This window comes from Cariama cristata, unplaced genomic scaffold (assembly GCF_000690535.1).
Source record: "Cariama cristata isolate BGI_N322 unplaced genomic scaffold, ASM69053v1 scaffold14874, whole genome shotgun sequence".
Taxonomy (NCBI): Eukaryota; Metazoa; Chordata; class Aves; order Cariamiformes; family Cariamidae; genus Cariama; species Cariama cristata.
In genome coordinates, this window is record NW_009614775.1 from 1,603 (window position 1) to 14,084 (window position 12,482).

General features: G+C 49.4%; 1 protein-coding gene across 1 annotated transcript; it reads right to left on the reverse strand.

Annotated features, from left to right (window-relative positions):
* Positions 1-251: 251 nt before the first annotated feature.
* On the reverse strand, positions 252-12,297 carry LOC104157081 (aggrecan core protein-like; the record flags this gene model as incomplete). Its single annotated transcript, XM_009699555.1, is given in 14 exon segments — positions 252-868; positions 1,169-1,730; positions 1,791-3,069; positions 3,109-3,869; positions 4,555-4,746; positions 4,910-5,203; positions 5,325-5,452; positions 5,878-6,052; positions 6,561-7,073; positions 8,852-9,145; positions 9,752-9,879; positions 10,439-10,613; positions 11,927-12,177; positions 12,179-12,297. Coding segments are annotated over 14 exon segments (5,488 nt in total), but the record flags the coding sequence as incomplete, so codon positions are not given.
* Between the last annotated feature and the right edge of the window lie 185 nt (positions 12,298-12,482).

Below are 12,482 nucleotides of genomic sequence, written 5' to 3' on the forward strand. Positions count from 1 at the left end.
CTTCTAGGGATGCAGTTATGGTGGCTGGATAAATGCATTACCTGCTCAAACATGGGCTATCATTCGTTAAGACAGAAGCTATGAACACGACCTGTAAAAAATCCCACATGTTTATGGCTTCCCACCACAATAATGTTCTGCTCCCCTGTTAATGTTCTCTGCTGTAGAAAAAGCAAAAAAGTGACGGCTATGCCCTCTCCCTCCCTTCCCTTCCACAGCGCATTCCCTTCCATACAAGAAGAAGACGATACCTTCTGTAGTGGGTCCTAATGTGTCTATTGCTTCTTGGGAGACTTGAGGCAGGTCAGCAGTCGCGGTGGCCAGCAGATGGGAATTCTCTAGAACAACAGCTGTCTCCATCTCTTGTCCTGACACCACGGGAGGGGAGGGCTCTATTTCAAGCTGAGCCTCTTCAGGGTTCCTGGGTGCCTGTGTTGGTTCAACATCTGGAGTACTGGTACTAATTACAACATCTGGGACAGAGGTTTCTCCTGAAACGGCTGCAATCGAGTGTGTCACAGCTCCAGATGTTGCGTCAGGAATTTCCTTCCTCTCCAGAGCACCAGAGGGCTCACCACTGGCCAAAGATGTGGCAGCTGTTTCGAAGTTAGCAGCAGGCAATGCAGATGCTTCTCCACTGGTTTCATGGACTGTGGATGTTTCTATATTAGTCTCATGAAATGCAGATGTTTCACCCCGAGCTTCTTGACTTGTGGATGTTTCTATTCTAATTTCAGGAAATGCAGAGGTTTCTCCACTTACTTCTTGAACTGTGGATGTTTCTATGCTAATTTCGGGATAGGCAGATGTTTCACCCCTGGCTTCTTGACTTGTTGGTGTTTCTACACTAATCTCAGGGAATGCAGATGTTTCCCCACCAATTTCATGGACTGTAGAAGTTTCTATGCTAACCTCAGGAAAGGCAGATGTTTCCCCACTGATTTCATGGACTGTAGAAGTTTCTATGATAACCTCAGGAAATGCAGATGTTTCACCTCGAGCTTCTTGACTTGTGGATGTTTCTATTCTAATTTCAGGAAATGCAGAACTTTCTCCACTGATTTCATGAACCGTCGAAGTTTCTATGCTAATTTCAGGAAAGGCAGATGTTTCTCCACTGATTTCATGGACCGTCGAAGTTTCTATGCTGATTTCGGGAAATGCAGATGTTTCCCCACTGGTTTCATGAACTGTGGATGTTTCTATACTAATTTCAGGATAGGCAGATGTTTCACCCCTGGTTTCTTGATTTGTGGATGTTTCTATTCTAATTTCAGGAAATGCAGAACTTTCTCCACTGATTTCGTGTATTGTTGAAGTTTCTATGCTAATTTCAGGAAAGGCAGATGTTTCTCCACTGGTTTCATGGACTGTGGAAGTTTCTATGCTAATTTCAGGAAAGGCAGATGTTTCTCCACTGATTTCATGGACTGTGGAAGTTTCTATGCTAATTTCAGGAAAGGCAGATGTTTCTCCACTGATTTCGTGTACTGTTGAAGTTTCTATGCTAATTTCAGGAAAGGCAGAGGTTTCTCCACTGGTTTCATGGACTGTGGATGTTTCTATTCTAATTTCAGGGTAGCCAGATGTTTCACCCCTGGCCTCTTGACTTGTGAATGTTTCTATTCTAATTTCAGGAAATGCAGATGTTTCCCCACTGATTTCTTGTATTGTGGATGTTTCTGTGCTAATTTCAGGAAATGCAGAGGTTTCCCCACTTACTTCTTGAACTGTGGATGTTTCTATGATAATTTCAGGGTAGCCAGATGTTTCACCCCTGGCTTCTTGACTTGTGGATGTTTCTGTGATAATTTCAGGAAGTGCAGATGTTTCTCCACTGATTTCTTGAATTGTTGATGTTTCTATGCTAAATTCAGGAAATGCAGATGTCTCCCCACTGATTTCATGAATCGTGGACGTTTCTACACTGGTTTCAGGAAATGCAGATGTTTCCCCACTGATGTCTTGAATCCTGGCTGTTTCTATAGCACTTTCAGGAAATGCAGATGTTTCACCACTGATTTCATAAGCTGTTGATGTTTCTATACCTCTTTCTGGCAATGCAGATGTTTCCCCACTTAGTTCACCAGATGCAGAGACCTCACCACTTGGCCCAAAACTGTAGGGAGTGACAGCTGTTTCCCCCCCTAGTTCCTGTGATACTGTTGGTCTTGTCACAACTTCTACTAAATCAGAAGTGACTAAAGTGACTTCTGGAAGCCCTGAGGCCTCCCCACTAACATCAGTCACTGCTGAAGATTGTCCACTTAGATCTGTGGCTCCAGAAATGTCTCCACTGATGTACGGGATCCCAGATGGCTCTCCACTGAAGTCTTGTGTCCCTGAAGGAAACCCACTAGTCTCCACGGCTCCGGATCCTTCTCCAGATAGTCCTCTGTCTCCCGAAAGAAATCCACTGATTTCTATTACCCCAGATGGCCCTTCTCCCACCTCTTGTGCAACCGACGTCTGTGTTACAACTTCCACCAAAGTTGTATCCACAAGAGAGACTGTGGGAAAGCCAGAGGTGAGCCCACTTTCCTCTCCCGACAGTAGGCCACTGGTGACATCAACTCCAGAGACTTCTCCACTGCTGTCAATCACTCCACTCGGATGTCCGCTCATCTCGAGCACTCCAGAAACACTCCCACCAAAGTCTACATACCCAGAAGGCTCACCACTGATGTCTAAACTCCCAGATACCATGCCTGATGCATCTTCTCCTCCTGAAGACAATCCACTGATTTCCAAAATCTCTTTTGCTTCTGCTCCTGTAATTGAGGGGGTTGTTGTCACTTCCTCCAAACTGGTATCTACAAAGGTAATGCCCGAGGCCTCACCGCTTCCATCAATACCAGAAGTAAGGCCACTTAGGTCCACCAGGCCACTGACCTCATGAGTTCCAGATGGTTCTCCGCTGACATCCAGTCCTGAGGGCAACCCGCTGAACTCAGGCCCTCCAGAGGGCTCCCCGCTGAGCTCGGGTACCCCAGAAGGCTCCCCACTAAGCTCAGGCCCTCCGGAGGGCTCTCCGCTGAGCTCGGGTACCCCAGAAGGCTCCCCACTAAGCTCAGGCCCTCCGGAGGGCTCCCCACTGAGCTCGGGTACCCCAGAAGGCTCCCCACTGAGCTCAGGCCCTCCGGAGGGCTCCCCACTGAGCTCAGGTACCCCAGAAGACTCCCCGCTGAGCTCAGTTCCTGAGGGTAAACCTTGGGTTCTGCCACTGGTGTCCCACTCAGTGGATGGGAGCCCTGACATATCTCCTTCACCGCTGACTCCGATGGATCCTTTTCCCTCCTCTTGCCGTTCTGGCACTGTTGTGACAACTTCCACCAATGTGGTATCCACAAGGGAGACAGTAGGAAAACCAGAGGCGAGCCCACTTTCCTCTCCAGATGACATGCCGCTGACTAGCTCAGTGCCAGAGACTTCTCCACTAAATCCAGAAGGCAGCCCACTGCTTTCCGCTCCAGATGGCATCCCACTAACTTCTGGTATCCTTGAAGTAGACAGCGATATATCTTCCTCTGCAGAAGGTAGGCCACTGATGTCAACAACGCCAGAAGGCATGCCACTCAGGTCCCCTGAGGGTAGCCCGCTTTCTCCAGGTAGAAAGCCACTGGTATGCAGGTCTACCGATGGTAATCCACTTTCTCCGATCCCTGAATGTTCTCCACTAAGTTCAAAAACTCCAGAAGCTGGTTCTCCACTTGTATCCGGGACTCCAGATACCCACCCGGATGCTGAAAATTCACCACTGACTTGATGTTCTCCAGATTCAGTCACTTCCCCTGACACTTCGCTGATGGAAGCATCGGTACTTGTTTCCTCTGGTATTATGGTAGTTGGAGGAAAAGCAGTTGGACTTACTGGAAAAGAAAAAGTGAACAAAGAGAGTGAGATACAAAAATTATTTACTAAATTGTTTTAAAGAAGTTATTAACAATTTTCTGGTTGACTTTACTTCCAAACTGATACCTTTGGGATAAAGGCACAAAGCCCTATGTGCTTGCAGAAATAATCTGGTCCCTTCAAATTTGTTAATGAACATTATATCTTAAACAACTATAAAGTAAGTATCTCTGGGAATCTGATGGAATATATAATCTTCTGACACAGGATGATAGCAACCAATTCCCAGGTGCCAAAACCAAGCTACTGCTTCCTTGGAGATAACATGTGGAAGAGAAAAAGCTTGGTGCTGCTCTGACCACACTGCAGCTCTGTCCTCCCTAGAAAGCATGGCCTGAGATCTGTTTCTAGCCTGTCTTCCCCATCCCGGTTACACAACAACATATTTCGTAAGGTGCTCTGGCAGTGCTGTGTGTGCTGGTCTGCTGGTCATTTAGTTCAGCCCTAGACAAAAGTTCAATTATATACATGTGTAGCTCCTCCTGTGTGCACAGACTCAGACTTTGCTAATACGGTGATAATCATCTACCTTTAGAGGGAGTCCCCTTCAGCAAGGACACCACAGCCCATTTATTTTGGGAGTGTCCCAACCCTATAACATCAGCCAAATGTGACCCAGGAGACGGGGAAGCTCTGACCCACCTGAGAGCAGCGACACATCAGTTGGAAAGACCTCTGTCCCCCAGGCTGTCTGATTCTCAGGTTGAGTGGCAAACTCTGTCTCCACAGTCACCTCCTCCCCAGAGGGTATCCCCTCCACTCCTGGGATCACTTGGGTTGCCAGCACATCTTCAAAGAACGAGGTGACTCCCTCCTCCTCTGCAGGTGGCAGACCTGGAACAAAAAGGTATTGGAGGGAGTTTCCAAAAATTCACAGTTCAAGATGCTGGTGAGGTGCTTTGCCCAAACCGGCACCCCGATATGCCCAACCTCCCTCATGAAATCCCTTTTCCCGAGGAGATAGGTCTACGCTCCCTGCAAAGGGTGGGAAATGTACCTCTGAAGCAGAAGGCATGATGCCGAGACAATGGGTCAGGAAAGCCCGTCTGGTTGTAGTGCTGGTAGACGGTTCTCACACCAGGCGCATCCCCCCCGCAAGCGGGACGGGGGCTTACGATGGGATAACGAAGGCTGCCGTCAGATAACCAGCCAGCGTAACATCTGTCCAGGCCCTGCTTCCAGGCGGCATGAAGTTGGCCAACAGAGGCCAGCGTGGCATTTTGGCTCTTACAGTACTGCTGAGCTTCTGGGAAGGTGAACTGCTCTGGCTGGGTTGCGAAGAACACCTCACCTGAGGTATGGGAGAGAAAACAGGCGTGAGTGTCTGCATCCCACCCAGGCACATGCAGACGTGGAGGTGTGAAGCACATTTTTGCTCCACAGCCGTGCCCAGAGGAAAGAAGAGAAAGTACCCTTGAGCCTGTCGATGTAGCAGTACACATCGTAGGTCTCCGAGGCTGGGCGCATGCCGTACGACCGCACACCTGGAGAGTTCTCTTTGTCTCCTATGCAGTTACTTCGGGGATTCACAATGGGATATCTACCAAAAGAAGAAGAAAAAAGGTAAGCCAAGTTCAACCTTATGTACCCTGGACTGAAGAACCTCAATGTACTTGGGAGCAGGACATGAACACTTCACCGTTAGAGGTGCTCAGAGCCCCCAGCGTGACTTGGAAACAAGTCCACTTACAGCTTGGGGCAACGAATACAAACTTTCCTCTGCTTTTCCTACATGTCAGGGGAGCTCAGTGCTGCAGGATGTATACACAGATTAGGAAACGGGTAGGAGAGGTTGAGAAGAACAGGTCTATTGGCCACTAGATATCACAGCCTGAAGACAACCTTAGGTCAGCAAAGTTTTAGATGCTAATGAGCGGAGCAGCAGGACAGACCAGAGTAAAGCCTCGATTTCATGGCTGAATAGTAATTTTGAGAGATGTCTTCACCAAGTCAATATAGTTTTACCTGACTGTCTGGTCCCGCAGCCAGCCGGCATCACACTGGTCAAAGCCAGCCTCATAGGCAGCCTGGAGCTGTTCGGGAGTGGCGATAACTGCGTTGTTCTCCAGGCAGGCCTGCTGGGCTTGGACGAAGGAGAAGGCGTATCTGCTGGTGGCAGCACGGTAGTGAAAGACCACACCTGGGGGAAGAGAAGTCATGGTGAGACAGCAGATATGGGACCCTCCCTCCACTGAGATGCGTGACCAGAAAGGGTCTTCCCAACAACAGTGCAAGGACCAGTGCCTGTCAAACCCACTTTGAAGGAGATGCCTCATTCACTGAGCTTTGCTGCCATTGAGGGTGATGTTCTGGGGATCTCTTTAGCCCTCCTCTAGGATCTTCCTACCTCGACTTTCCCCTTCCCTGGAGCCAGATGCCCATGGGAGTGCAGAGTGTGATCACTGCAGCCCCAAGCATCAGCCAGCTAAACCCTTTTCAGCACATGATGGGGTGGTCCACAACATCCTCCTCACCCTTCCTGACTACCGTAGTGGAGGCACTCAGCCTTTCCCTGAACCCAAACAGCCATGCACACTTTCAGGGATTTGGATGCCCTCTGTGACGGCAGAAACTCAGGCTGTTGTCAGCTGAATGGTTACCTCTAGGAGAAACTGATCTTCAGGCTTCTCAGAGTCCTGGTGACTTACCCGTGGGGGAGACGGGCTGCTCAGGGAGAAGACCGAGACCGGGGACTGCTGTCACTTGCACAAGCTGATCTTCCACTGTGAACGCCGAGGCAGACTCTAGTCCTGATGTGGCAGTTACCATCACAACCTGTTCCACCGAGCTCACTTCTGCCATTTCGGTGGTGAGGACAGTGCCTAAGGCTATGGTGGTGAGCTCTTCAGGTACAGCCCACACCCCTGTGACATCCCCCCTGGTGACGTTCTCTTCCTCAGGGGTAGCTGTCTCTACTGTGACACCGGTGGCGAAGAGATCGGGCAGGACGGTGAAGCCCTCGTACATCTCCGTGGCTGTGGGTGTGATCTCAATGGGCTCCAGGGTGGCGATGCTGCCACGGGCTTCCTCCTCCGTGGCGTTGCGTGGCAGAGGCAGCTCCATTTCGGTCTGGGTGACGGTCTGGACAGTGAAAGCGCTGCCCAACTCACCTCCCCTCTCATCGATGAACTGCCCTGGGACCAGAGTCTCAATGTCATCCCCTACATCAGGAAACAAAGCAGCAATCAGAGAGGACACGGTCAGTCTAGCAAGGTTTACGGTGCTGGTGCTGCCTCTGAGAAGCACCTGGGTGTTTGCTGGCTCTGAGAGGAGCAGGGAAATCATCCAGTCTGGTAAAAGAAATGGTTTTCCTTCCTCCACTCTGGCTCTTTACAACACCTGAGCACCGAGAGCATGTTCGTGAGTCAGAGGCAATGAGCCACCGCATGCTCCTCAGCTGGTAAATCAGAGAGGACTTTCCCTGCTCTCCTCCCAGCGATCCTTCCCGGGAACACCTTGTCCATATCCCAGTCTGCACTGACCTCTAGTGCCTGCTGCAAGGAATTTAAGGTGGCCGGAGGGAAGGAGGGGAGCTCGGATAACCTCCACAGTAGCTCTGAGACGTGGGAGAATGACAACTGGATCCTCACACTCAATGCATGAAGTCTCACCTGGATCATGATCTCCTTCTGCTCTGCCCAGGCGACGACTTAAGTCTTATCACATATAAGCATGGTAACCCCATCACCAGGTCAGCCAATGCCACTTGCTGTACCAAATATATTCAAACATCTCCCACCTTTCCACTCTCGAATCACTTTCCTGCTCAAGTGACATCCCTTGGGTGTAGGATAATGTACTTAACATGCCACTGAGCAGGTCAGCCTACAGCAAGGATGGTGGAGCATAAGTGCAGCATAAAACAGAACTGGGCAGGTGAGGGAGGGATGGGACATCTTGTATATGCAGCAAGGCAGGTCTCAGCTGGGGAGGGAGAGATAATGAGACACTGTCAGGCTTTTCCTCTGATACTGCTTTCCCTGCTCTATTTATTTCCAATTCCGTTTTCCTGCTAGTTCATTTTATCTGGTACCTCTCAGACCTCAAGGGATCCAGAGAATTAAATAGAGATGCTCAGACAAGGACTGGCTGTGCTCAGCAGTTTCAGATGCATGCTCTGAGATAACCAGAAAGCTGTGGCTTGGTGGACCAGTCTTTAGCTTGGCCATGCTGCTGGATACCTCCCAACGGGTCTGGGAGGTTTTACAGGGCCTCCTGACACACTGATCATGCAGGCATCTGGGCACAATAGGTTTGTATCAAAGGGGTTTCAAAACATTTTTAAAAATATTGTTATTTTTTTAAAGATGGCAATTCTATTTGAACGTTAGCCTCTGTTTGCCCTGAACAAACCATATACCACTGTGCTTTGCCCCCTTCTTGCTGCAGGGAGAAGTGTGCAGTTAGAAGAAAGGGGGAGTAGCTGCAATGCTCTCGGCTTCCTAGGTGCAATTTTGCCCCATTTCTGACTGCCAGCAACTGCCGCAGTCTCTGGTTTATCCCAGTCTTGAAACTCAGGCACGTGTCTGTACCACGTCACAGCATTATACACATCTTCAGGGTCAGACCTGTTTTCTTTTTCCTTCTCTTCCATCTCCAGCATTCAAAGTCTTGTACATGGAGCACCTGATCTCCTCTCCGTGTCTCCAGGAGAGCTACCAAATCTGGAAGGAGTGGGAGGACTGGAGAGAAGAGGGCTGTGTTACACCCACCTCCTCAGAGCTCCCCATACAGGTCAGGCATCCATGCCCTTTCTGGATCTGCATCCTACCTGAGCATGAACAGAGGACTAAGTCCTTTGCCAAACCTGCTTTTTCCCCTGCCCTCTTTAAAAAAAAAAAACCAACTAAAGAAGCCAGAGGTTAACTCTGGCCAGGGAGCTCCTGCTTGCTGATGTGTAGAGACACACTGCTCAGTCCCACAGCCCTGATGCACTCACCACTATAGCAGATGGCATCGTAGCGAGAGTCGGGGTGAGGGTACCCTGTTTGGTTGACGTACAGGTACACTGTTCGCACGCCCACCAGGTTTCCTCCGCAATTGGGCCGTGCTCTGGAAATGGGGTAGCGGACGCTGCGATCGGCCAGCCAGCCTGCGCTGCACATATCCATGCCGTCCTTCCAGGCCAAGTACAGCTCTCCCGTGGTGGCCAAACGGGCTCCCAAACTGCGGCATTTGTCGAAGGCTTCTTGGAAGGTGAACTTCTCTGGGGCGGTGGCATAGAAGACTTTACCTGCAATCACATCACCCATTAACACAGGAATGAGTTGTAGAATTTAATCCCAATTGCCTTTCTTTTCCCTCCCCACTCCCGAGTATCTGGATAAGATGAAAAATCCTGTGTATTACAGCTGAACTGCAACCCCATGTTGGTGACTGTCTATAAAGACCAGAAGAAAAAGAGTCTTACAGACTGAATACAGACTGGAGTAAAACACACTAAACCAGCTGGAGCCACAGGGCGAGAGGAAGATAAAGGACAATTTCAGTTCTGATGTGCTGAATATTTCAATGAATCCCTGACATAAGCATGGGTGATGGACGCCTCTGAATGTCACACCCTCAATGGATGACCAGAGACATGCAGGATGGCATGGACTCAAGTGGAGGTTAGACGAACTCCACCCTCTGTACCGCATTAGTCATTTGACATTAAAATTGTCCAAAGTCTAACAAAGAGACTGTAGAGAACATCTGGCCTTGCTGCTGTATGTGCTTTTCCATCTTTAACCTGTCTTGCCTCTAGGACCTTTGCCTCTGTATTTACTGTTGTCCGGTCTAGGCATGATCACAGCTTTGGCTGCTTCTATGTTCATTAACAACGAAAGCCCCAAATCACCTTGCATTTGCTCTGCATAGCAGTAAACATCATAGGTTTCATCTGGCTCACGGACACCGTAGGTCCTCACTCCTGGAAATTCATCCTTGTCGCCATAGCAGCGCTCCCGGGGCCAGTGGATGGGGTACCTGGAGAGAGAGGGTGCATAAGGAGCTGGGGAGAAGGGCCCTGGCAGCTACAGCGAGGCTGGGAGGGAGCTGCGGAGCACTGTGCAGTGTGACAATTTATGGCTTTTCCTGGGTTATGGGGAAGGGGAAGGATGATTTGCTGTCCTGCCCTCTCTCTGATGGTCCTGAGCACGGCAGGTCCCTGGGAACACTGGCCAAAGATGTCAGGCCAAGGTGCCTCCCCAGCAGGGGATGCACAGCTGGGTACAGTTGAGCCACACTTGTGCATGTTGGCATAGCATCTGTTTTGTTCAGGGAGGATGAAGGACCAGGGTTAAGCCATTGTCCACTCAGTCGTCACCACCAGCAGAGGAGGACGGTGGTTACCCTGCTTTCCTACTACAGAATCCCCCCTGGCAGAGAATGGCTTGCCATCCACCACCTCCCTCTGCACACCAGCAATTACAACAGCTGTTATTTAGCAACTGTTTCTCAACTGTTCTCAATCGGTGGCTTCATTACAGAAACCCTTCCCTAATGACCCTGCTGTGGCTTTCCTTGTCCCTCCACCATTCATTACCTGACAGTCTGATCAGCCAGCCAGCCAGCATCACACTGCTCGTACCCATCCTCGTAGGCAGCTTGCAGCTGCTCGGGAGTAGCAATGACAGCACTGTTCTGGATACAGGCCTGCTTTGCTTTCTCAAAGTTCAAGGTGTACCTTGTGGAGATTGCTCTGTAGTGGAATACGATGCCTGGAAAACACAATGGCCATTGCTCACATGTCTGCTAGAGAGCAACCAGCCCCTTTCCTTCTAAAGAAGTTATGGATTCAAAGAACAGATACTACATGTCAACTAGAAACAATGAAGTATTTATGCTGATTGTATCTGAGCATCTCAAGCCAAGGGTCACTTGATGGGCTTCTTTCACAGGACCTTGTGGAGCACATTGGTGACCTAGGACAGCGACTGCTCACCCATGGTGCTGTAACAAAGTCATGGTGGATTAAAAGCCTGTGCCTGAATAGTAGTGAGAACAGTGGGAGGAAACCCATTGCCCAGAACACAGAGCTATATCACTGTCAGAAGGGCTCAATACTTTTCTGATACAGATCTGTGCACTGTTTTAAACATATGGTTCAGAAATCAGCTAGTGGGGCAGAGCAGGGACTGTGCTGCCATGCAGGTTTGAAAGCTGCCACCTCCCAAGGTCCTGCTCAGGACCAAGGGTACACAGTGTCAATCACTGTAGAAACACTCAGGAAAAAATAGTGAGACAAATACATTTAAAATCTCCAGATCTGTTGCAAACATCTCTAAGTTGTATTTTTTTGATGAACACGGATCTTTGTAAAGGATGGCTAATGGTACACACTGGTCTGGCATGAATAGGCTTTAAGTCAAGTGGAAAATTCACCAGGAGGCAATGAGGAGGCTCCCAGCCTCCACTGTCAGGTATGTACTCCAGTGCATGTGAGCAGCAGAGACCTGCTGGTTAACTGTTGTAGTGGAAGCTGTCGCCCTGTCCTACACTGAAAGCAAAAACCATGATAAAGGTAAAGACTGTAGGAAACTTTTGTTATTTTATCCACCTATTACTAGGATGGGCTTTGCAAGATGATAGGGAAAGTTTTTCCAGAACAGACCAATTCTCCAGCTGAGGGCATCCCATCTCCTAGAATGCTGGAAGAAAAAAAAGGTCTTATAATGGCCCTATTCCAGCTTCACCCCTCTGAGCAACAGCCCAGCGTATCCAGTACCACCTCCTGCCAAGGATGTCGTCTTGCTGTCTCTGTAACTCACTTTCTGCCAGGAGAGTCATTTTATTGCCATATATTCTGCTATGAATCACTCTACTGGTTTGTTTAGTCTGGTTCTAGCCTGCTGAAATAAATGCCTGGCCCAGGGCTTCTGCTCACCTACCCACTGCCTTATCTGTGACCTGACTGAAAGCGTTTATGCCTATGGGGAGAGCAGTACCTCCTCTGCCCATAGATTTCTTCCTCCCCTTCTGTCCAGGCCAGGCAGCAAGATCTTGAGAGGAAAGAGCAAGGGCAGGATCTCACCTTTCACTAGGACCTCTATTGTGTCTTGTCTGTCCTCAATCCCATACATCACTTCACAGCGATAAATCCCAGTGTGGTTGGATCTCAGCGCCTTGATTTCCAAAGTGGCATCAGTGGGGATAGCGGGATAATTGGGCAAGGAGATCGCCTCCCTGTACTCGGTGTTGAGCCGGATTTTCCCACCGGTGGCCACTAACAAGACGACTTCTGTCCCGTTTGAGAGCTTGCTCCATTTGATCCGTGGGTTCAGAGTCCTCTTCCTCTGGGATGTTGAAGTAACAGGGGATGTTCAGGGAGCTTCCCAGGACAACACGCAGGGGAGACTGCTCAGGTATCTTGACTTCCAGGCCATCACTACTGTCTGCCAGTTCCCAAATAAAACAGTGGTTACATCAATAACACATTTAATCCAAAATATCCAGTGCTTCCATATGCTCCAATGCCTATATCTGCTTTGCAAATCTGTACCCACATATTCAGACATACCCTCTTTGACCTGCTTGGTGGAGGAGGGAAGGGCTCTGGAGATTGTCTACCTAGACTTTAGTAAAGTCTT